This window comes from Bemisia tabaci, chromosome 10 (assembly GCF_918797505.1).
Source record: "Bemisia tabaci chromosome 10, PGI_BMITA_v3".
In the NCBI taxonomy this organism is placed as follows: Eukaryota; Metazoa; Arthropoda; class Insecta; order Hemiptera; family Aleyrodidae; genus Bemisia; species Bemisia tabaci.
Window position 1 is genome coordinate 24,192,632 of NC_092802.1, and position 26,616 is coordinate 24,219,247.

A 26,616-nucleotide genomic window follows, 5' to 3' on the forward strand; every position below is an offset into this window, starting at 1 on the left:
AAACCATTTATGATGTTTATACGAAACTGGCGTATCGATTGCTACTTTCATCTTGATGATTTTTAACGTAACCAAGTATGTCTTTTTGCAATATCTCTCATGACTCTTAGCGTCATAATCGTCATTATGAGGTAATAAACTTGGAGGCTCATTACTTTTGAAAAATTATCTCATTGAGTGTTTTGACAATGACGAAAGGTGTATTTTTAGTGGTGCGTCTTCGAGCGGTTTGTTCAAGAGAAAGTACATTTGCACGTTTCAATATCTTTATTTTAAGTACATCTTTGCCGCTCAGCATTTATGGCTGTAGAGACCACAAGTATCCTGCCGTGATAGCGAAAAGAGCAGTAAGTGTCAAATTTTCGAAATCGAGTTTCCCTCAAAATTCGTCTGATCTCCTTTGGATGAAATCACTGACATATTTAAAATAGCAACATTGATCTTAATTTTATGAAAACGAGACACATTAGAAAGCCTAGAGTGCGCAAAAAATGACTTAGTTTCAGGCAAGACAGCAGTAAGTGACATTATTCATCCAGGGAGCCAATAGAAACAGTGGTTTCATGTAAAGTGCCGCCCTCTTCTGCCAATTCCTAACCTGAAAATGTGTTTGTTTTGTGTCCAAAACGTGACCACGAAATCATGCAGTAGATAGCACTTTGTGCTCATTCGATATCATTCGTGCCTCGCCGCTGGACTACCGGTATTTACATCATCATTACAGAGTCATGTCCTTAATATTCCGGAACGGATTCAGAATAGAAGTTTAATATCATAGAAAACGGGTTAAGTTCAAATGATTAATGCTGAATAGTTAGAATGGAAGTTATGAGGAAAAAAAAAGATATTCTCATATTTTCTTTCAATTAAAAAAAATATAAATAGGTAGGGAACATAAGAGAAGCTTGGAGGACAAGGCGCATAAGTGCAGTTTTTGCTATTTTAAGAAATACGTGTTTAAAGTTTCAAAATTAGGTACATGGAGCCTTGCGGCAGAAAGGAAGTTTAAATTCACTTCTTGATGCCTCAAAGTTGGATTTTAGTTGTGAATTTTTCCCAGAATATGCTTTCAAACTAGTTTCAGATGAGTTCATGAAAAACTCATTTTTTTCAAAACTCCACTCATATGTGCCTTGTCTTCCAAGCCCCTCACATATGCAAGCAAATAATGATTTTGAAGAACAAATGGAGCATGTGTTTATTCAAATTTTGAGTCATACAAGCGTTTACATTACTCACTTATACCTACATGACATGTTACTGCCAAAATAGTAGTCAATGACCGCTATATTTGTGATAGAATCAGGGAAAATATCTCTAAGGGTAAAAAATTGAGATTACTGTACTAGAAGTTGAAAGTTGAAGCTTAGCAGCATCATTCATTTCGCGCAGAGAACACCCGTATTCATTTTTTTCGAATTTCAAGATCGCAAGTCTCATGAAACTGAATAATTCATGTACCAAATTTGACGAAGAAATTCAACGTAATAAAGGCGTGGTATTTTCAGAGGAAAAATATAGCATTCGAGTGCAGTTCGATAGCAGTATCGGTTGCGATATTTTTCCTCTAAACAAACCACGCCTTTATCGTTGAATTTCTTTGTCAAAATTTGGTACCTACATGAAATCTTCAGTCTGATGACAACAGAGGTGCGATCTCAAAATTCGAAAAAAATGACGAGTAGCTGAAATTATCGAGCCAATCGATGCGATATATCGCACGTCGCTCTGTCACACAAATGGCGTCCGTCAAATCACCTTAACAGAGACAAGAGATCCTCCACTGGCCTCCTGGCGACAGGTAGAAGCTTTTACTTCCGGGGATTCAACCCTTCCTTATGGACAATTATATGGGAGAAACAGCCATCACTCTTTTTTCGGCTGTTGATCTACCTACATGGTGGATGATGAGCTTCGGGTGACGTCATGAGCCAAACAAGTTCCTCAAACTTCGGCTTGTTTGCAAAACGAAACTGCCAACACGTTGTTTAACATCAACCATGTAGGTAAATCAACAGTTAATTTTTGAAGTCCCGAAAGTAAAAGCTTTGATAGCCGAGATAGGAGTGGAGGGTCTCTTGTCTCTGCACTTTAATTAGTCTTACTGTGTATGACTGTAAAAACCTATTCTTTTAGAATCTCCTGAACAGTGTTTGAAACTCACCTATAAGTTTTAGGAGCCAAGTGGCGCATCAAGCCCAATTTTTAGGCGCCATTGAAGATTTTTTAGGGGCCAAATTGACTTTTTGCCTACATATTACGGCGCATTTAGTGAAAAGTTAGACGCAAGATTTTTTCGTAACAGAACTAGGAAGTAGCTGTAATTTGGAGAAGAAAAGGGCACTAAGGATGAAAGCGTGAAGAATAGAAAAAGCTTTAATGTTGAAAATTTCGAATAATCACCTGTATGAAAATTCAGATTTTTAGGGGACAATATTTAGGGGCCACGTTGGCGCAGAGCCTTCATTTTTTAGGCGCCATGGCTGATTTTTAGGCGCATTTGGCGCGTTGACGCCTGTGAGTTTCGAACACTGACCATGAAGGTAAATCAACAGTTAATTTTTGAAGTCCTGAAAGTAAAAGCTCCCACAATAGCCGAGATAGGAGTGGAGGGTCTCTTGTCTCTGCACCTTAATCAGTCTTACTGTGCATGATTGTAAAAACCCATTCCTTTAGAATCTCCTGAAAATAAAATGATCAAGCTATGCTATCCTTGGGGTCTAGCCACGGAGCCCACCATCCACCCCACTTTTCAGGATCAGAGGCGGGATCGAAGGGATGGTTCTGTATCTTGACCGATCCAGATCTATAACCCTCCAACTGGTGTAACATCTCCTCCACGATCTCCGGGTTGTCCTCGGCAACGTTATCGAACTCGCAGGGGTCTTGGTGGATGTTGAAGAGGCAAGGCGCCCCACTGCACCGATCGCGGGGAAAGAAGGGATCGGAGGTTTCAGAGGCTGCGATTCTTTCCGCGCACAACATGGTCCTCGTTATGTCCAACGTGGAGCGGCGGTCCATGTATTCGTCCCAGAGTTTGCCGAAGGGTTGGTCTTTGCGTAGGTTCTTCGAGGTTGGGCTGTCTGTGACCATTTTCAGGGAGTACTCGGTGCGGTTGCGCCCGTGCTCGCCGTAGTAAAGTTGGCTGAAGCTGAAAGGAGTGCTGGTGTTCACTGAAAATGATAACACGGATTTAGACATGTATTAAGGATTTATTGCCATTTATGAAGGACGTCCCACGCAGAGAAAAATACTTCGTGCGTGGAACCCGAAGTTTAGGTCATATGAATCTCTGAAGTTTTCGGATTGAGCATCTCGACACTTAAGGTCTAGCTGCCGAAGTTCAGGTCTGACATCTGAAACTTCAGTTCTTACATCTGAAGTACTTCAGATGTGAGAACCGAAGTTTTTCAAATGTGAAAAATCGAAGTACTTCAGATGTAAGAACTGAAGTTTCAGATAAGTGATCCGAACCTTGACAGCTAGACCTTACGTGTTCAGATGCTCAATCTGAAAACTTCAGAGATCCATATGAGCTAAACGTCGGGTCCCACGGACGAGGTTTTTATCTCCGTGAGTGCAGGGTTGTTGGCAGAGCGTTGACGACGAGATGTTGCAGTGTCAGTTGCCCGGTAACCTTTGGGAGGAAAGGCATATCGACTTAACTTTGAAGGAGCACCAAAATGAAAGGTGCAACTAATGTACCCTCCGGGTAGATAATATTGCATATCGATAGAATCGAAGGCGAATTGCATTTTTCGCTCTTAAATCAATTCGTCCATGCTCAATACGTGAAAGTGATTTATTCCATTGCATGATAGAATATTTTCAAAACCCGAGTGGCTCTATCGTTAACTTCCGGCCAAAGCATCACAAGCGCCATGCGACGTTTAGAAATTCCCGCCGCTATTTAATTTCATTACAGAGAAATCGTTCAACGAAGTTGTCCAAAAATTTCAATGAATTTTTTTTGTGCTGCCGATTAAATTCGGTGAGATATTCAAACACATTCAACCAACAAGTTCAATGTCGCATGACGCTTGATACTTTGCCTGGAGAGTGACGATACGTATCGCCTTCGGATTATTTCGTCGCTCCTCTGACGTAAAGGCGTATCTCGATTTCGAGATGAGCCCCAGAAAGCATGGACTCATACGTGAATCAGGGCTCACTCGAAAATGGAGATACGCCTTTTCGTTAAAGGAGCGACGATTTAAGCGCGCTAAAATTATCACGTGCGACTCCGTCCCATCCCATGCGGAGCACGGGTTCATTGCTGGTTATTCATTAAATGATAAATCATATAAAACGATAAATCATAAAAAATGAAGGTGCAGTATTGACTCTGTATCAAAACTTGAAAAATCTGTGAATCTAAAGATTGCATGACGGTTAGGTAAAGTCTTCGGGAAAAGATGAGAGAACAAAAATATTTACCGTGAATCAATTTCCACTCGTTCTTAACAACGGCCCAGTCATTCAGATCTTCGTTAATATTAACCAAAAATTCATTTTTCGGGTCCGCTTGTGTTACGTCGAGTAAGAAATCCCATTGATCAGTCCCATCTAAGCCTTCCAGTGACGAAGCATCACCACCTAAAATCAGTCACGTTAGAAAGAATGAATGAGAAACACACATACACACTAGACACATTAAATACACGTGCTATGCGTCGATTCCTAGACAGAGGAACGTCACTCCAACGTCACAAAGTTGACTAAAAAAATTCAATTTTGAAAAAAAAGACCGTCAATTCCCTTTAAAAATGTGTCTGATTTGAGCACGCCACACAAAGGATCGATTCAATTAGAGAGGTCGGACATAGGATTTTTTACTAAAACTGCAAATTTTATTGTTCATTTCGTCGTATTTTATAATTTAAGGAGTGTTTCTAGAAAAAGTTCACGAGAAAACCAACAGAATCACTTTTAGAACCTCAAAGTTCTGTATAAACGGAGTTATAAGCGTTTAAAGATTCCGAATTTTGTCCGACCTGTTCTATTGACTTGATCCACTGTGCGCCATCGGAAGGAAAATCAGCAAAATTTTCAGTTAGGAGTGCCCAGCAGTTTCCTAGAGAAAATAAAAGTAAAAATAAAATTGATACAGGTCTTACCACTCCTGATATATGTAGGATAAGGACGTATTAGACAAGAAGGAAGAAAAATAAAAAGAAGAAGAAGTGAGAAGGATCAGGAAAAAAGGAGGAAGAAGAAAGGAGAAAAAAGTCTTCCCTTTTGTATCCTCTCTCTCTTTTTGCTCGTATTTTGTGTTCCTATTCCCCTCCCCACGCACCAGTTTTCCTGTTTTCAATCTCTCTCCTCTGCTCTTCCTTCCTCATTTTACTCCTTCTCCTTCTTCTCATTTTCTCTCTCTTGTTCCACGTTTTCATCTCATCTCTATATTTGTTCTTCCTCCTTCTCTCCTTTTTATCCTATTCACTCTTTCTTTTGTCTGATTCCTCGTCTATTTTTTCCTCCACCTACTCGCTTTCTACGTCTGCATTTCCAATCCAGACTCAGGTCCAGACGATCTGAGCCGTCAAACCAGGTTTGAAATGCTCTTACTGTCATGCATCATGCTTAGGAATAACGCCGTATAAACCTGCAGACGTTGCCAAATTTCCTTCGATAAAAACCATATTTTACAAGAAAAATCGTGAATATTTTTCCATAATTTTCATAAAATTTCCTACGCACTTTAATCAAAATTGACTGAACATTTCAAAGAAAAATGTGCTTGAATGTCGTCAAAATAACATGTTTTATCACGAGAAATTTGGCAACTCTGGAATGTTCATACGGCGTTCTTCCTTAGCACGGCAGATTAGTTGGAGTTGACAGGGTCAAAGTCACCTTAAGGTGATTCGATGGACGCCATATTTTGTGTCAGAAAGGCATGCAATATATCGCATCCATTGGATCCATTTTTTCAGCTACTCGTCATTTTTCTCCAATTTTGAGATCGCAATTCTGTTGTCAGGAGACTATACCACTCACTTACCAATTTTAACGAAGAAATTCAACGTAATAAAGGCGTGCTTTTTTCAGAGAGGAAACATCGCATTCGATACTGATATCGAAACTGCCCTCGAATGCGATATTTTCTCTCTGAAAAAAACACGCCTTTATTACGTTGAATTTCATTATTAAAATTGATAAGTGAGTGCTTTAGTTTCCTTACAACAGAATAGCGATCTCAAAATTGGAGAAAAATGACGAGTAGCTGAAAAAATGGAACCAATTGATGCGATATATCGCATGCCGTTCTAAACAATATATGGCGTCCATCGAATCACCTTAAAATCACATTTGGTGAAAATAATTTGTTCCTACCGGCAGCGGAATATAGTGTAGGAAGCCAGTCGGTTATATGCATGTAAGCGGAGGAAGTCCATCTGAGGTTCTTGAAGAGAGCACTCCAGATCACGGCAACACCTCTGACACCGCCTTCAAATGGGGACATTTTCAGCTGCAAAATTACATAAAAGAGAAAGAAATGTAGTCATAATAATCCAAGTGAGTGCCATGGGCTAACAATCAAATCTTGTTTTTTTTTATCAAATACTTATGCACCCTGGAAAACAACCCATTGGATTTAGAGTCCAGACTCTTAAAAACATCGACAAGAAAAAATACTCTTGATTCAATCGGATTTTTGCTTAAGTCAAGAACCAAGCCTCTTAATTTGAGCGGATTTCCTTTTGATTTAAGCAAAAATCTGATTAAATCAAGAGTATTTCTTCTTGTCAATGTTTTTAAGAGTCTGGACTCTAGATCCAATGTGTTTTTTTCCCAGTGTATACGTTTACGGAATAAACGCGCACGGGAACATCCAAGAGCAGAAATCACTGGAAAAAAGTCTCTTGGATCCTGAGTCCAGACTCTTAAAAAATAAGACAAGCAAAAATACTCATGATTCAATCGGATTTTTGATAGAAACAAAAGGAAATCCGCTTGGATTAAGAGGCTTTTCTCTCGATAGCAATAATCCTGACCCTTTGACCGGTCGCAGATGCGACATTGACATTGTGTACATTCACATGAAACTGAGTCTCGACTTGACTCATTAACTCTTGCACTCCTATCCGTTTATTGCCGAGGTCAGTAAGGTCATCAACTCGCAGGGTCCGATTAGCGCTCAGGGGCCCGGGGTGCTGGCAAGCACATTTGCGGATTGCATACTCTTTAAATTGAAGGCACTTCACGTTTCCCAAAAATCGAATGTCTCATTTAACTCAACGAATCCCCCCCCCCCCCCCCGTCACCACCGTCATTTTATTCAAGGGCAGTTAGTATATTAAAATAGCTCTCAAATTATATGGATGCCACATAGTATGTATTTTCATGGCATAGAAATCACCTACGTGCCTAAAGAATAATTAGCGGACTCTGGAATTTTTCCAAGTAACAGCAACTCGATCAATGATTTGGATTACATTTTGCAATAAGGAACCACTATTTCAGAATGGCCCATTTCAGAAACAACATACATGTCATTTGTTTCCCTATGTAGATATGCGCTATTATGGAAGAGTGAGAGATAGTGGTTCCTTATTGCAAAATGTAATCCATTTGTATACACCAGGAAGGCAGTCTTCATGAGCGAAAATAGAAACTTTTCGAGGGGGAGGGGGGGACTTAGTGTCAGAAAGTATAGTCCATTCAACTAATTTGGCTTAAATTGGTGCCAAAAGAAACCATGTTTATGGTTTCTTATTTTTTTGTTTTCATTCTAACTAAAAACCTGTGATGTACACACCATATCTATTGTATAAAGTATTTTCTAAATTACTAATTGGGCTACGCATCCCTGACTGCTTCGCGCCTAGCGTTATGTGTTACGCGTTAGTATTATGATGTTATATTATAGAATAAGATATGCGACTATTGAATTGATAAAATGTGGACTAAATTTTGCAAGAAGGAACTACCATTACGGCCATGTTTTAGAAACAACACAGGTGCGATTAGTTTTCCTATATACAGATACATTCTTCTGTGTGGCTGAGCCAGAAGTTCCACATTACAAAATATAGTAAAATCATACTCCTCGAAGCGGCCAGTTGGAGGCAGTATTTCCGTGGCCCCAAACAGGATCTATTGTTGGTCCACCATTGTCCGAGATGAAAATTATGACGCTGTTCTGCAACATGTTTTTTGAGCTTAATGCTTCAACGACTGCACCAACGGAAGAGTCTAGGGCCTCCACCACCCCTGAAATTAACACAAAAATTCAAGGAGACGGATTAAATTTTAAATTAAAAAGTTTTTAGCTGTAAATAAACTGGAGGATGACGATTATCCAAATGTGCACGTTAACCTAATGTGGACGAAACCTAAATCGACGGTGAAAGTCGGCAATCACATAACTCGTTTGCGGTGTCTGAAAATCTCCGCCTCTACGTCATTTTTTTAAAGGAGAGCAAATTAACATTATTTCTTGAAGTTTTTGCAGAATTTTCTTCGCATTGAGAAGAAAAATCATGACAGTTTTAAAGAATTTCTGTTGAGTAGTTTTCCATTTAAAAAATAAAGTATGACAGGAAGTCTGCGACGTCGCAAACCGAGTTATGTGATTGCCGACTTGCACCGTCGAAATGTGTAAATATATGAAGTGTAGCACACATAGTGACGCCAAGTAAAACGTGCGGTCAATTTTTTTCCGTTGCCTTTCATGGTTACACTGACCAAATTTTTGGTTGAAAATATTTGCAACTTTGTTGAAAAAATACTTTTGCCGTGACAATTGTTTTCTGTCGCAAATTTTGTGTTACGTGCGTTACTTTTCACGCCAAATGAAAGCAAAGAAGCTAGAAATGAGGTTAAAAATCCCGTTGCAAGTATCACACCTCGCCGTAAGAAGCTCTGGGAGAGGTACAATAAACTGCTCCGTGATAATTTTGCAAGAAATTGGCCAGATTGTGCAGAAAAGAAAATAATTTAACTAGGCGACGACTTCTTGATGTAAACAGAATCCGAACAAAATACCATTGCTATGAGCTGTCCCGAATTGTAACAGCTAACAATATACTTTTTTTTCCTTACAAATTTTAACGAAGACTAGAACATTGAAATACCATATCCTCTTGGCATGCAGTTGCTCAACTGGACGGATTTATGTTAAAAGAAACTATGTGCATAGGGTTTTCGTGTAACATAGTTCCTTTTAACATAAATTCGTTCAATGAGAGGAAATTGAAGCACTACCTGCGTATAATCGCCTGGCGGGATCCGAGATATGCCCGAACTTTTTAGAATTCTCTGCTTCGTCACGCACCTCCAAAACACCGGCAGCACCCGTGTGGGGAGCCAAGTGCGAGATGACGAGGAACAAGGGTGTGGACGGGTTACCATGCGATGTGATGGTGCGGACAGCTTCCTTGGTGTAGACGTCAGTCAAGTACTGACCCTCAACTTCGTGCTTGCTTCGAACCAGATTGCGGTAAGCGTCAAAGCCGGAAATATTCTCCTGAAAAATTATAGGCATTATTTGAAACGGCAATTGGACCGCGTTCAGCAGAAAGGAACCAAGCCACATCAGCCTTTGCCAAATTTAACTGGGCGAATCAATTTTTTGCTAGGGGCACCTCGTTATAACATCGTTTGATAACGAGAGCCTCTTGTGCCGCTACTACAGTTTTGACCGTTAAGGCCGTAGTTTAAGGGCGCTAAAGCCAGGATTGTATTTCACAAACAGATAATTTTTGCAAAATAATAAAAAATTAAGAAGCAGGAATAATTTAACTAAATAATAAAAGGATCTCAAATCGACAATATAATGCAAAACAATTTGGAAAGTCTCGTCATGTATATACAGAAGATTCGAAAACCCACGCGTTCCAGAGTATTCAAATAGTTTTATCCCTGCGCCTTACCAAGTCGATGGAAGTTTAATATTGAAGCAGCGTCCCTGCTTGGTTTTTTGGCTTTCCTGTGCCGCTACTGCAGTTTCGATCGTTCAGGCCGTAGTTTAAGGGCGCTAAAGCCAGGATTGTATTTCACAAACAGATAATTTTTGCAAAATAATAAAAAATTAAGAAGCAGGAATAATTTAACTAAATAATAAAAGGATCTCCAATCGACAATATAATGCAAAACAATTTGGAAAGTCTCGTCATGTATATACAGAAGATTCGAAAACCCACGCGTTCCAGAGTATTCAAATAGTTTTATCCCTGCGCCTCACCAAGTCGATGGAAGTTTAATATTGAAGCGGCGTCCCCGCTTGGTTTTTTGGCTTTCCTGTGCCGCTACTGCAGTTTCGATCGTTCAGGCCGTAGTTTAAGGGCGCTAAAGCCAGGATTGTATTTCGAAAAAAGATAATTGTTGCAGAATATTTCAAAATTAAGAGCAGGAGTAATTTAACTAATTAATAAAAGGAACGAAATTGACAATATAATGCAAACAAATTTGGAAAATCTCGTCATTTAAATACAGAAGATTCGAAAACGCCTTCAATTGAAGCGTGATACCTCACGCGTTCCGGAGAGTTCAAATAGTTGTATCCCTGCGCCTTAGCAAGGCGATGGAAGTTTAATATTGAAATAACGTCCCCGCTTGGTTTTTCGGCTTTCCCGAGCTAGGTGCAAGGTCGTACTGGCCATGGGGGCGGGGAGGCGATCGTCCTCTAACAATTTGCCGCGGACGTCCCGAAAGGGCCCCCGCGGCGAATTTTTTCGAACCATCGTTTTTTTCCCGTAAGGTTGTAATTTTCTTATCCTTTTCAAATACTAAAAGGCCCCGAATTCCTTGAAAATTTGTCTCTAAGAGACATGGAAGGTCGTCAAAAGCATTTGTGAGAAAGACACCCCGATAAATCCTGAGAATGGGTTATTTTGAAGTTCAAGTACTGTAGAATCCAACTCTAATAATGCCTATGTATTTAAAAAGTGGGAAATTTTTAAAATTTACCGGGGGAGGGGCCCCCGAACGACAGGAGGGGCCCTTACATTTAGGTCTCCTCCTAACTTTTCAACTACCGGTCCGCCCCTGCCTCTTAGCAGTTGTCCTATTGGCTATCAGGGAAATCAATGCTAGAATATCGTATTATCACATTTTTATGTATGAAGTTTTTTAGAAATTAAATTATTTATTTATAATTTAATTTATTAATATGTTTAATTGAGAATTGATCGGAGAGATATGTTATTCTAACTTTTACTCCTGTATTTATTGTATAATTGTATACTAAAAATTAATTTTTTACAAGAGAACATTCGTGCGGATTTCTATGGAAATTTTAAGGATTCCGCCTCGCACAATGCAGGCAATTCACTTAAATGTGCACATAAATCCGCACAACCGTTTTCATGTTAAAATTTAAATTGCTTTGTTAAATTTGGCAATAGCTGATGTAGCTTGGTTCCTTTCTGCTTAACGCGGTCCAATTAAAGAGCTACCGCCCGCATACGCGACGCGCCGGTTGCATCATTCATTTCCGAAGGGGATTTTTGGGTCGGAGAAATCAATGCAATGCTTGAATAACGTTTCCACTGATTCTCATTTGCATACCTATATCGGATTGGAATAACTGAAACTGGATATTATTCTTATTATTGGTACAATTCGTAGCTTTATTTTCAGAAAACGAAGTGAATTTTAATTAGACTAACCCGCTCCTCAAGGAGTCATTTCTTGTTATTTAGAGTCGCACATAAAAGAAAAAGAGGGTGCTGTGTTATTTGGTCTGATGAGGGACTACTGACTAGTATCTCGTTAGTGAGTTACCACAGAAATTGTTAAATTTTAATAACTGAAAGTTTAGTTCTTAGGTTAGCTAGGAATTTCTCTGAGACAGCAATTTGAACTTTTCTGCCGTGCTAAGGAAGAACGCCGTATGAGCCTTCAGGCGTTGCCAAATTTCCTTTGATAAAACATAAATTTCCTTGTAAACTTATGAATATTACCATTCCAATTTTTCAGATAGTTTTGATCGCAATTTCACCTAAAGTTCCTGAAAATTTCAAAGAAAAATATTCATATATTTACTCAAAAATAAACACTTTATCGAAGAAAATTTGGCATTTCTCGAATGTTCGTACGGCGTTCTTCCTTAACACGGCAATGTTGTGCAGTGATGTTTTCCTTTTTCCAGTAAAAAGAGAAACGGAGAGTTTTTGAAGGTTTTTTTCTAAAAGGATGGGGACTTGTTCGAAGTCTCTTTATCCAAATTCTTGGGGTTTTAGAAAAGGTCTTTAAGACCAAGCACTACTATAAATGAGCCAATTGGGATGAAAATGGTGTTAGCTTGCATTTGTTACAAAGCGTCAATTAGTAGGAAGGGAGAGGCTGAAGTTCCTCGACTGATTACATCACTCTTGTATTACTGTTATCAATATGTATATCAAGCGGCGTAACTGACTAGTTTGAGTTCTACTTTGAGTGGTAGTGTACACGCGTTTACATTTTGGGAGTGAAGTCTGTTTTTATAATGCCCAAAAGACTCCTACATTAGTATCGATAGGATATTTAGGTGGTTAGGTAGTGTAGGTGGGTAGAGAGTATTGATGAAATTGAAACAAACGAAGAATATCAACTTACAGCTCGATGTATGCCACTTTTGTAACTGACGAATCCGTTGTAATAACCAAAATGTGAGTGGAATCCCCTTTTGCTGGGAGTCATACTTGTCGTGGAGGAGCCCACATGCCATTTTCCGATCAAACGAGTCACGTAACCAAGTTTCTGCAAATACTAAACAAAAAAGAAACGAGACGTCTATCAATTTTAGCGCGTGTAGCAGTCAGTAGCTATGCCCAGTTTAAACTGAAATCCTTATTTTATATATGACTAATTTTCTAATTGTTGGATGAAATATCGTTAAAATTATGATTATGATTATGAAAATTATAAAATATTGATTTCATCGTTGTTTCATTACAAATTTGCTGCTTGGGGACGAATACATGTTGGATTTTTGAAAAGATAGGTACATACCTCAGGCAAAAGTGTCTCGTTGAGCGGAATTCCATCTGCGTGCCCTGCTGCGATTGGTAAGCCTTGTAAACCTGCGCAGACAAACATTTTGAATTCATAAACTTATCAAACGTTACACACAGTTAACCCAATAATATTAAACTTCATATTTACCGATAGATACTATAAACATTGTAATGGTAGTTGTAGTACTTATATTGAATAAATCATGATGTTTAAGAAAATGCTCCAGATGTGCTTTTTTAAACCCGATTTTTAAAAATTTGTAATTATCTTTTAGATTACAGTGTTCATATGTGTTAAATTTTCCTGACTGAAGTTGTCTTCCCTGTTTGGATGATGTGAAATAGGAAATTTTACCTTACAGATGGCCCGCGTAAAGTTCTTATCCATTAGTTACTTAATAAGACAAGGGTATCCTTCGTGTGCCTTCTTTCATACACAGACTCTCATAATACAAAGATCGCACTAATGGTAAATGATTTGATTTTACAAACGCTAATAAACGCTTACATGAGAGATAATATGAATTTTTCAACTTTGACTTCGAAGTCTAAGTAGTGGTGCTTATAAGTGTAAAATTAAATTTAAAAATGAACTCAATAATAATAATTGGATTATTTGTGGAAGCCTCCTCTTCAAAAAAATGAGGAATTACAATCATCTGCATTATTCAACTCTTTATAGAATAATTAACATTACTCTGCTATTAAACAGAGCTGAAACTCTGATTGATGCCCTTTTTTAAGAGTTATTAAATTTTACATTATTATTTTCTTCATGGATTGGTTGTGATTCCAATTTCTTATTCTTCATTAGTTCTTATTTGTCGAGTTTTAATTTGGAGATAAGGATCTGTATGGCTATTTGAGCTGACTGTGGTGCTATAATTTTTTCATAAAGTTCATTTATTTTTCTTTCATATCTCTTATATAGTTCTTTGATTTGTTAAACAACGTGATAGCTTCCACCGTCCATTTTTCATTCACTAGCTCCTTCTCATGGTTAGCTTTTCTAATTCTTTTTGCTATCAAATTCTCAAAATTCTTCTTTTTCTGTTTTCTTTCCTATGTGTATTCCTCTTGATTGAATTTCCTTAAGAACTGGCAGCCTTTACACTGTTGAAAAATGTGGATCTCTGCATCTAACACACTTAGGGAGCCATGGTCTGCATGCCATGGAGAATAGAGATAGAATTATTTTCCGAACTTTTTGTGTTCGTCAAAACAAACGATACATTTACACTTTCAACAAGAGTATCTATTCTATAGGTATGGCCTGATTCTGATCAATGGGAACATTGAGGTATCTATATTGTAGTCTCAGATAATCAGCTTATCATCAGCGAAATTTAAGTTGAAAACCGCACAATCACGACTTTGTCCAGAAATTGTAACAATCCATGATTTGAGTATGAATTACGGGGATAAAAACGTAGGTACATGACAGGATTTGACAAACGCTGATTTAGAAAATTCGTGTTGTTCTTAAAATTTTAACTCTAATTTTGCAGATGATGAACTGATAAATTCCCACACCGCATTCAAGCAAGTGACTACGTTTCCGAAAATATTTCTAGTTATGGCTTGCGTTCTACTTTTACTGTTACGTCCTTTTCCTTACGACCAATTTTATTAAAAAAGAACTTACCCATTCGGATGGGGTATTTCCCTGTGAGCAAAGCTGCCCTAGATGGAGTACAACAGGGCTGGGTGTAATGCCGGTCAAGAACGATACCATTGTAAGCTAAAGCATCGATATTCGGCGTGGGAATCTGATTTGAGCCGTGGAATCCAACATCATTCCACCCCTAATCATACGAAGAAGAGAAACAGTTTGGTAATTTTGAAATACTTGTTCCTAGATTTATAGGCCATACAGTATAGATGATGAAATGGACGTACTTCTACGAAACGAAACATGACAAACATATTAAGACATGAGCCCTGAGACCCATAAGCATATGTCCATAACAGGGCTCACATCATAATGCACATAGTTCCGTTTGATAGAAATACGTCCAATTATGGACCACATGACACACGCAGGAAAATGAAGTTGCTTTGACATACCACATAATGGCGATTCATGACAATTGGCAACACTGATTTACTTCCATTTAAACCTATGCAAAACAATCGGTTCTTGGCGAGGCAGCTTTGACACCTAAAATCGATATTTTTAATGGATTTAAATTGAAAAAATACAGTTTTGCCAATTTGCAAAATAGTCTTTGATACCACTGACAGCGGTGGACTGCAGGAAAAAATACTATGTGGTAATGTTCTGAGGACAGTCAACTGAATTGGTAGAGCTAGCAAGATGCCAATCCTGTTTCCTCTCAATTTAAACGTATGGGAAGAACCTATTTTTAGCAGGGTGTGGTTCTTCAACGAGAATCGATATTTTACCAAAGGTTTAAAGGGAGAGAATGCAGTGTTGCCAAATTCCTGGATTCGCCTCTGACGTCAACGGCTGAGTCTAAATACGGACTGGAATGCTCCACGCGAAAGAGACAGAAGCGGACCTAGAAATTTGGCAACACCAGGTTTTCTCCATTTAACCCTATGTTAAGTAATCGATTTTTGTCGGAGCAGCTGGTTCCTCCAAGAATCGATACATTTGCATAGGTTTAAATGGAGGAAACCCGGTGTTGCCAAATTGCTGGATCCGCGAATGGAAAGAGAAACTCATTATGAATAATCAAATATTACTAAACTTCATCACAAAAATATTTATTTTGAGGGAATGTCTGTGTTTTCCCTTTGACTTGCTAAGATACTCTAGACTAAACTGCGTGGAGTATTCTCTGAAAAGTTAAAATAAAAATATTCACATGTTCAAACGAAAATTCCCATTTCATCAGGATTTTGGTAACATGGTAGCGTCTGGATGTTCATACGGCGTTTTTACTTTAAGGTGTAGAGGAGTGTGTTGTAAACTTTGAATAAAACTAAATATGTGTGCGTATCCGTCGCGCATGAAGTCCCTGCTCCACGCTGGATCTGGTTTATATTTTCTCTTCAGCGCCCCTTCGAACAAGGGAAACGGCAACACTCGTTACATTTTCCAAAAGTGCTCAGGGAACTGATTTGCTGCCTGCATGCTTGCAGAAAGTTTTTCACACATTGTCGCTTTTAATTATTTTGCCACCTGTGCCTTACCTTGTTGAAAAGAAGTCAATCATGTAAACTTATTGATGCTAAAAATAACTCAATGCGAATCAATTAAATTAGAAGGACCTACAGGTACGTCCATAAGATTTGCGGAATTCAAAGTTTTTTTTTTTAATCAATAAACCCAACCAATTTATTGCAATCTGCAGAAAAATGTGCACTCCAAAAGAATTATTTGTTATAGCTGCACAATTTTTCTAATTTTTATCATAGAATTATCAATTCTTCTCAATAACGTATGGTAATTCGTGTGACGGATACACACACTTTTTACGGACGATTATTTACTTTTAAAAGTGCTTATGAATAATACAGTTTAATTAATTTTCGATCATTTTAAATAATGTTGAATCATTGAAACTTATTTCTAAGGAGATGATGGAAAAAAATGTCGGTTGAAAGTCATCAGTTTGTGATAAAATAACTGTAGTTAAATGGATCGCGTTATTTTTGCAGCTAAGAGGATGTACCCTAGAAAACGATATTGGATTATCTAACATTATTATGATTGTACTATTTAACGGAGCCCTCGAGTTCTTAAAGTTCTTAAAAAGTAGGGACTTATTAAATTTGGCACATCAAATTGGATCTAGTCCTCGAAAATTCAAGTTAACAACCACATCGATAATATATAATATTCCAGTTCAAGACACTGGCGTGGCGCGGCGTACTTTGTGATATATCGATTAATCTGCCATTTCAACCCATGGAAAGGGATCGATAAACAGAGTGTTCGCATCGAACACCTTAAAACTCGATTTTTAACTATAGCTTCAAATGGGGAAATATCGATAATCGATCATTAACGCCTCGCCACTGTACGATACGTCTTCAGCATCAATGTTATCTATAAAATTTAATTCATAATTTCATCAGTTCCCCACTTCAGTTGATTGTTTTCTATTAGGAAGCTGTCATCGATTGAAAATGAAACAAAAGTACTGCTTTTAAGTACTTTACAAATCGCAGGGGCAGGTTGGTGTAGAATATTAGGTAAGAAACGTGGAAAATATCGGGGAATTCAGTTTCGCGAAATCCTTCTATTAACTATATACTTAATGATTGACAGTCAGCAATAAATTTGCAAACAACAAAACGACTCCTTTCATTTCATATTTAGCTATAAATACACTTACAAGATCGTCTGCGATGATGAATATGATATGAGGTTGGTTGGAGTTGCCTTTCGCCGAGGCAAACCACTGCAAAATGAATAAACACCAAATTGAAACTGTATTAATTCCATCACGAGCCATTTCTCAAGAAATATATAGAAAAATATTAATACATTAGAAAGAGGAAATAAAAAAATAAAAATAAAAAATGCGGAGTATTTATCAAAAACCCCTTAGTTATCACAGATTACTGAACTCTAAAAGAGAAATGGTCTGGGGGATTTGAAATTTTGAGAAAAGTTTTCCATCCCTTATGCGGATCTAAAATTATATCAAAATGAACGAAGTCGAAAACACATTACAGAGAGCCAGCAAATATTTATGATCAGTTTTTTCCTCACTCATTTCCTCTTCATGTTTGACGTTTCGATTACTTAAACACTCAAAAGCGGGGAAATTTCCGTTGGACACTGCAATTTTACTGTCAATTGGATGGCCATCACGCACAAAATAATATCATATCACAGTACGCTATCGAGCTGGGGTATGTACATTTGTATCTTCGCTCTTTTTTACGTTTAAAAATTTGATTAACACTATAACAAGAAGAACACAAGCACCGTTGGATGTTTTCTACGATGAAAGTAGCCCAATCATCACCTCCACCGCACCGTTGATCCCCAAAAGTCACGCGACTTTTTAAAATTCACTGTCGCGATATTGGGATTTTCTTTGCAGAAACGACACAGTAACATTGCAGTGCTGCTCAGGTTTTGCAAACTTTGTATATTATTCATCAAATAATATACAAAATTTGTCAGTCAATTACAAAGTCAACCAATTACAATTCAAACACATCGGTGTAAAATTATTGTGGAAACTTAAATACAAATTTTTTGATCAGATGTTGGGGATAAAAATTGTCGTAGAGGCTTCACTGTGGACCGCCTTTAAAAGAAACACACCGAATCGAAAAAAATAAGTTAGGAGCGCTTTCAAATTAAATAGCTTGTAAATTTTCTCATTTCAAAACTTTGGAAAAATACTTTGAACGCGGCGATATTCGTTCAAATTTGTCCTTATAATTCTGAGTCTAATGAAGCTATGATAAAATGGAACTTCAAACCTCATCTTCTCTGATCAAACTTGATGTGACTTGATGCGTTAGTTTAGGCGCAAATCGAGTACAAAGTAGCTCAGTTTGAGCAACAGCGCAAAGCTAACACGTCGCTCCCACAAACGAATAGCTCAATCACAAACGGAAAATCGCTCGTGCTCGCGAAACGCATTCGGCCGGCACCACTCGAATTTCAGCACTTAACACGATGACTGTTGAGTCGTCGTTGTTGAGTGAAAAGTTCACGCTGATAATTTGAGGCCGATCGAATCAGTGTTGCCACAAATTCACCGAGAGACTTTAAAGAGACGGCTAAATCGTCGAAAACGTATCTACTTGTCGGATCCGGTCATGAAATCGGCATCTGTGATGCGGTGGAGTGGACAGCTGGACCTTTTCGCATCCACGCAGCTGGTTCGGTGCCGGAGTGTTATCAGACCAGTTCCACGGTCAGCGGCTCTGAGATCGCGATGTCAAATGGACCGCGTTGAGGAGAAATACATGGGAAAAAAAAAAAAATTACAAAGCGGGTAATAAAGCTAAAATTTCACGAATAAAACCAAACCGTTTCAGCTGAAAACTCAGCCTTCCTCAATCCGATAAATAAAAGTAAAAATTGGAAAAATCTAAAATAGTACCTGGCTGTGCCTTTCAAGCCGAGAATGTTTTTTATTGTATATCTTGTCACGGGCTGCGGAGCGTCTACCATATCTCATTTTATATTCTTGCTTTGAAAGGTATACAGCCGGGTACTACAGTGGACTCTCGATAATTCGAAATTGAAGGGAATCGGCTTTTTATTCGAATCAGCGAGGTTTCGAAATAAAGAGAGTTCGAATTAAAGAGATTCCATGTGGAGAAATTTTGAATTAGAGAGGTTCGAATTACAGAGGGAAGGCGCCATCTGAATTCGAATTATATAGAGGGGCAAATGGACGGATTTTCGCTAGGGAGAGTACCGTCTTATTTCGAATTATGGAGGGAGGGACATATCGACGGTGAAACTACCAAACCACGTATCTCGGTTTGCGACGTCGCAGACTTCCTGTCATACTTTATTTTTCAAATGAAAAACTACTTAACATCCAGTCTTGAAAATTTCTGCGATTTTTCCTCTTTGTGCGGAGAAAATTCCGTGAAAATTTCAAGGAATAATATTGATTTGGTCTACTTCAAAAAAATAAAATGTGAGCGTAGATTTTTAAACACCGCAAACGAGATACGTGGTTTGGTAGTTTCACCGTCGATATTTACTTCCCACACTTCGAATTACAGAGACAATTTTCGTCGCAATTTCGAATTATAGAGGGCCGCGCCAGCTTAAAAATTTCGAAATAACGAGGGGAGAAAAATACATTGATTTTCTTCGAATTATCGAGAGATTTTCAAGGGAAACAGACTTTCCTTCGAAGTAACGACATTTTCGAATTATCGAGGTTCGAATTATCGAGAGTCCACTGTATTTTAGATGTTTACCATTTTTCATTTTATTTATCCAACTGAGGAAGGCTGAATTCTCAGCCGAAACGTTTTTGTTTTATTCTTGAAATTTTAGCCTTCTCACCCGCATGTAAAATTGTTTTATTATTGTATATCTTGTCACGGGCTGCGGAGCGTCTATCAAATCGCCTGGTGAGCAGAAAGGAACCAAGCCACATAAGCTCTTGCCAAATAAAATTGAGCCTTTTAATTTTTTTACATGAGAACGATTAAGCGGATTTTTGTGCAAATTTCATTGAATTTTTTTAAATAGTGCGAGGCAAATTCCTCAAAATTTTCAAAGGAATCCGCACTAACGTTCTCCCGTAAAATATGAAATTGTCGGTTACATTTGGCAACAGCCGATGGCGCTTGATTCCTCTCCGCTAAAAGCAGTCCAAATCACACTGATTGAGAGCCTGCGGCGATTTGGTTGGTGCTGAAGCTAGGTCAAAGAGAGGAGACAGGCTAATGCGATACTGCCGTGTCACCAACGAGAGAAGTGAAGACCAGATTTTCGTAAAATTATCTTCAAAATGTTACCATGAATGAGCATCAAACGGAATTCCGCAAAAGAACGATGCTGAGTAGCAGTGGTAGAGGAATTGATACCTCCTTCAGAAAAGAAAAATGTGCAAGTGATGCGCAAAAAAATGCCTGCATGTGGACCGATTATTGAAATTTATAGACAAAGCTATAGACAAAGAATACACAAGGAGTAAAGAGCGATCCTATTGATTGAAATGGGTGGTTCTCATAGACTGGGGGGGGGGGGGTGATGAACTTACTATCGAGTCTCCCGTGGGTTGCCGTTAATTAGTTTATTACCTACCTCCTAATGTCCATTGCAACCACCCGCTTCCATGAATAGGATCCCTCCATATCCTTTTTGTCTCCTTTGTCTATTGCTTTGTCCATCACTTTCATTAATCAGCCCGCTGGTTTTTGCGACTACATACACTACATTTTGCGATGAGAAACTACTAATCCTTGCTCATTTTAGAAACATTATTTATGCCATTTGGTTTCCTGACAGGTGCTTTTGCGGAATTGCCATAAATGGTATAGTAGTACCAAATTTCAGAAATACTTGAAATGAGCCTATTGTCTCTCGGAGAATATTGGAACTATGTGGATTTAATTAGATTAAAAAAGCGTGGAGCTTGAATTTGAATTCTTTTAATTAGAAAAAAGAAATTTTATCAAACAAAACAACGATACAAAGGAGATATTAAAATAGGTTTAACATTAATACAACTAGTAATACGTTGAAGATGTTCAACGCACAGCGATTTCAAGCTGAGTATTGGCGGATCCAAAAAATTGGCAACACTGGTTTTTCTCCATTTAAATCTCCGGAAATGTATCGATTGCCGGAGGAGCCAAGTGCTCCGACAAGAATCGATTATTTAACATAGTTTTAAATGGAGGAAATTCGGTGCTGCCAAATTGCTGAATCCCCCTCTAAAGCTGAGTCTATATGGTAATGAGTTTAGTCCGGTGCCAAAAAATCGTACTTATCGTAAAATTTAAGTACCTTACAGTCAATGTAGTTTTCAAAATTATAGCATTCCAAAATTTTCCTGGCGTAAGCGGGAGCAAATGTGATTTCTTAATTTTATTGTTGTTTTAGGTCCACCGTTCTAAACTCATGCCTTGAACGAAAAAAATCACAGAGTGCTTGATATTTTCCGGGTTTACAAACCGGAACAATTATAAAGAGCGGCTAGCCTTGCCTTTCTTCAGGAGAAGATTCAAATTATATTCACTTTTGTTAACAATTATAAAAGCAGGAAGTTAACATCAGATTCTTATAATTCTTTCCAATTTGGAGTCGGATTAATGGGAGTGAGCATTCATGTACCTAACTTTCATGTTCCTTAGAGAGAAAAAGACAACAAATAATGAAGTTTTAAACGTCAAGTGGATCACGGGGTATACACGAACTGGTTGTTTTTTAAATGACTCAAAAGCCAAAATTTCATGATCCCTGGAAGTTGTTATTGACAGGAAAAACTGAAACTCGGAGATTTTGGGGTCTTTGCAGACGTGAACACTGAACGGATCCATATCGTGACTAGCTTTCCGGCATGAATGCTCCTCTCCAATTCCAAATTTTCTTCAAATCATAAAAAAGATGGTGCGATGTAAAACGACTGGTTTAATTTTTAATAGGAAATAGAACACCTAAGGGATGATAACTCCAAAATTTTTAAAGTATAAAAATTTAACAGTAGAGACTTAAAAAAATTAAAATATAAAAGGCCGTGTCACATGCTATTACATAAAAATTACGCCAAAATTAATGATAGTTCAACTTTCATCATTTTTAATTATTCTTCCTCTTCTTCTTTTTCATTAACTTAAAAGGTTCAAAGGTATAAAATATTCTAGACGAGATCAGATATTAACTCCGTTTAAAACCTTCTAACTTAAGCGTTTGGGCCAATTTTTAGCAAGTGTGAGTTCGTATGCTTAAAAATAAAATAAAAAAGTGAGGAATTGAAGAATAAGGAGAGAGAGAGAGAAAAAAAAAACATCACGAGCTTTCGTTTGAGTCACATTGTTCAGCAAATTCAATTAAGGGTCAGCGATCACTAAATTGACCTTTGGAAAAATTGGCTTCCAGTCAAAATTACAAGGGCACAGGTGAAAACAGCTGACAACATTGTTTTCGCTACCCTTTTCTCCACGACATTCCACTTCTATTTCCTTTATTACAATACCTTTCCTTTCAACATTTTCAGTTCACGTCTCACTACTATGTTTTGATAATTAAAAATGACGGACGAATCGGTAATGAAAAAAATAAAATTTAAAACAAAATAATACCTAAGTACACGTAAAGAAATAATTGGTGCCATTAACACCTATTTGTATTGATCTGGAGCTTTCCTTGTTATGAGGATGTTTCTACTAAAAAAATAAAACAATAAAATAAAGTTGACGCGCCCTTTTTCCAAAGGACAATTTGGTCGGATATTACATATGGAAGATGGGAAAAAATGAATATCACTGATAAATACAACAAATTATAAGTACATCCTGCTGCAGTGGATCATACCCCTGTTTTTCCGAAATGTTTTAAAAAGTTTGAGCTTCATCAATGGTGGCCGGTGAGATTCGCAGACAGGGAACCTGTCTTCGAAATTTCATGAAGTGGCGCCTAAAAATTGAATTCGTCCAGTCGTCACATGTTAAAGTACTCGTGTTGACTCACTGTGGCGTAGGTGACTGTGGTTGGTGCTAACACGACAGATGCACCCATGTACTGCAAAAGAGAGCAAAACAGACACCCATAAGCTCCCGGAAATATACGACGTATCTAATGGCGTAGAGTTGAGGTGGGTCTTTAGCTTTTGGGAGAACAATTCGAGTGTTGATCGATCAATTGGTAATTTCTGAATATTAGGACATTTCTTTAGGAATCTCAAGCATCATATCACGCTCAATGGCGCGGCGTATTTTGCGATATATCGATTGATCTGCCATTTAAACCTATGAAAAACGGTCGATAAACAGGGTTTTTGCAACGAACTTTTTAATAATCGATTCTTTACCATAGCTTTAAAAGGGGGAAATATCGATAATCGACCATTCACACCTCGTCACTGATCACGCTGTGGAACGTCATGTATTTTCACACGAAATTCGACCGTGTCCACACTTTGAGATACTCCGACAGTACAAAGCGAGTAAAAATCGCAAAATCGTCCTCCAATTTATAATATTCTCTCGGGACGAGTACTGAAAGGGATTTAAAAGTGTTTTCTTGTGTACAGATATCTGATATACTGCAGCGTAATGCGATGCTCGAAAATTCTTGAGATATGTTATATAGTTACCAGAAATTATTAATTGATCGAACTACCGACTCGTACTTCAAAATACTGAAGAGTCACTGTAATAAATAATTCATGGTTCAATTCTCTGGATGGAGGTATGACTTTTCTCCAAAAACGCCTTCCTGCAAAGCTATGGTCTTCCGAAGTTTTGAAAAATTGCACACCTTATTTTCAATGCTGCCCACAATTTTGGTTTTCCTCCCACCAATCAAAGTTTAAGAAAACTATTCAAAATCAGTATTACCGATTTTACTCAAAGAAGGCTATTATCTCGTAAGCCTTTGGTCGCTGGTATGATATAAATACGAAAATTATATTTTTAAACTTCTTTTAATTTGTGTAATTAGGTTACATATTAAACTAAGTCCACTGTAATTTTGGGTTACAAGACCCCCAAAAGACTCTTATAGTTTTTTCGTGCTCTTATTTGTGATTTATGTTAATCTTAGGTTAACAGTAGTCAAACAGAAATAAATTGATAATATTAAATTACCTGACTTGGTCTACAGCGGATAGGTGGTCTATGTCTTCGACGGAATTTTCTAGGACAGCACACGCAAAGGATCCGTGCAAAAGCTCTGAAACAGGGAAAAAAACATCAGTATTAAAAATCAGTATATTATCAGTAAAGTTTTTGTTGAATTATCACAAAAACAGTTGTTCTAAATACCGAAAAATCCTCAATTTAAATGGGGAATCTTTGAGACCGTGTACTGCCGTGCGTGTTGTATTACGCGAGATTGAAGGAGTTTTAACGGCAATGAGCTATATCCTCGAGTCTTCGAGTTCTATACTATGTGATGAATTTTTCATATTTAATTGAATATTGGTGACATGTAGGGGTAAACTGTTAGGGTGCACATGAGACATTCAGTTGGGTAAGGTTGACGATAGTCATTAGTGTTCCTACGCTCATTCCGTTTACAATTCGTCTATATTATATAAGGTTAATATAAAAATATTATATACTGAAGTAAAATTCTGGAAAGGAATGTGTCGAATCGGATCCAACCTTTTCAGGAGAAACTCCGGTTGTTCCGGAATTTCAGTTGTCCGATGGAGATAAGATAGGCAATCCATTTCGGTAAAGAATTATTTCATTTTTTTACTGTCCTTTAATCTCATTTTATTTTTCTTCAAAAAAAAGGGGATATTTTCAGGACAATTTGGAAAACGGTTAAGGTCTCAATTCTAGAAATCGGCGAAAATTGCAGTTTCCGAGCTATTTTGCCAAATGAAATGAAATTATTTTGTGCGGAACAGGTTTAAAGAATTTTAATTTTTAAAACAAGTCAGTTGCTTGGTTTTAATTTCTTCATTGGAAAGACTGAAAAAAAAAACTAAATTCAGAAATTAGAAAATCTGTATCGGATTCTGCGGAACGGAGTTGAAAATCCATTATCATTAAAACTGCCATCCCACTGAAAAAAGGTTTTTTTTTAAAGAAAAAAAAAACTTCATACGATTTGTTAATTAATTTAATATTTGTAATTTCTATACTTACAATTTCCTTTTTTTATAATAGAAAACTACTTGTATTTTTAAATTGTTTTCTTGCCGAATGTGAACCGTATTTTTTTGTCCTGATATGTAATATTTTTTTGTAAAAAAAAGAAGCAGCCTAATCGGTATTATTTCAAAGAAAAACATCGCGTGACTCAAACACTTCGGTGTTTTCTATACATTCGCCTTGGCGTTACTTAAAAAAATTGGAAACATGTGTAACCGTTATTACATATTACAAAAACAATTTCTGCGCCGAGCTTACATATTTTTTTTACAATTTTTAATATGATACAAGGGAAAAAAATAGATTTGACGCAGTGGAATAAACGTGACGCACCTATGATTACTTTCCATTCAACAATGCCAGTCTTTTACGAGGGCTCTTAAGTTTAACTTTTTTGTGAATTTTTTTAGTCACACTGAGAACATCATCTGTCGTGAGTGCCTCAGAGCCGCCGCTTGTCCTGTTTAAATTTTTCTTTGAACGCGCGGGAAAATCTGAGGAATCATTTTCACCATTTTTCCTTTCTCTAATAGTGAAAATAATTTATCTTTCTGCTGATACGATTACCTTTGTATCCGTAGGTGTGTGGGAAAGTGGGGCTGGAGGGGCAGAGGTGCTAAAGGTGGCTAGCTCCTGGCACAGAGACAAAAGTGCGCTAGCTGAGAGAATTTATTTCAATTACGTGTTATCTGCAATCTGCATAACTTTTAACGTGCACAACCCCCTTTACCCTTTCATCCCTTTTTTACCCGTACTGGCGGAAGTTCGTTCTTTGTCTCTCCTGTGTGTCACTCCCTTTCCTCCTCTCTTTCTCTCCCCTTGGCACTCCACATAAATTTTATTTTCTTCTTCGTCCGTGGATATTACTTCAAGGAGTTTTCTGAAACGTTATTTAGTTTTCATTCGCGGGTAGTACTCCGCCGAAATTTCTGGTAGTATTTCACCGAAATTTCTCCTGCTACAATTGGTCTCCTAAATGATAAGGTTCACGCTTCGTCGTGAAACAAATGGAAACAAATATTCATGAGAACTAGTCTAGATAAAATTGTGTGCGAAATAAAAAACCGTCGCAGAGTTCAGGAGTCATTTTTGAATCTGCCTGTTGCCAAATTTTGCTCGAACGAGAAGAAGCAGTAGCTTCTGAGCTGGACTGAAATGGACCACCAGACAAGGTACGGATTTCAGCATTCTGATTTCGTTTCTGTCAACGTTTGTTCCCCATTTAAACCTATTGAAATCGATTCTTGTAGGAGCCGGGTGCTCTGACAAGAATCGATTACTTAATATAGGTTTAAATGGAGGAAATCCAAAGTTGCCCAATTGCTGAATCCTCCTTTGGCTTAAATTGTTACAGACTCATTTAGTGGCTACGTTATTTGATATAATATCGAACCTTCGGCTCAAATGTAAACAAAAACGGAACCTTGTTTTTTAT

General features: G+C 37.7%; 2 protein-coding genes across 4 annotated transcripts in view; both read right to left on the reverse strand.

Annotated features, from left to right (window-relative positions):
• Positions 1-1,180: 1,180 nt before the first annotated feature.
• On the reverse strand, positions 1,181-18,574 carry LOC109042345 (arylsulfatase B). 3 transcript variants are annotated; one of them, XM_072304838.1, is made up of 10 exons: positions 18,491-18,574; positions 17,252-17,826; positions 14,590-14,749; positions 12,940-13,010; positions 12,544-12,696; positions 9,211-9,472; positions 8,051-8,217; positions 6,337-6,472; positions 4,438-4,596; positions 1,181-3,173 (listed from the first exon to the last, which is right to left on the reverse strand). In XM_072304838.1, the coding sequence occupies exons 2-10, from the start codon at positions 17,369-17,371 to the stop codon at positions 2,698-2,700; spliced, it is 1,704 nt and encodes a 567-aa protein (XP_072160939.1). In that variant the 5' UTR covers positions 17,372-17,826; positions 18,491-18,574; the 3' UTR covers positions 1,181-2,697. The 3 variants fall into 3 exon arrangements, with proteins under 3 accessions (XP_072160939.1, XP_072160940.1, XP_072160938.1); XM_072304839.1 differs by having other exon boundaries at positions 17,252-17,373; positions 18,357-18,558; XM_072304837.1 differs by having other exon boundaries at positions 18,357-18,558.
• A 2,415-nt stretch (positions 18,575-20,989) lies between these two features.
• Dop1R2 (dopamine receptor 2) overlaps positions 20,990-26,616 on the reverse strand; it is a 323,217-nt gene continuing 317,590 nt past the window's right edge. The window contains exons 3-4 of the mRNA XM_019058999.2: positions 24,165-24,249; positions 20,990-23,097 (exon numbers count right to left, since the gene is read on the reverse strand). Coding sequence (XP_018914544.1) covers positions 23,017-23,097; positions 24,165-24,249 — 166 coding nt within the window. The 3' untranslated portion in view covers positions 20,990-23,016. The remainder of the gene's footprint in view (positions 23,098-24,164; positions 24,250-26,616) is intronic.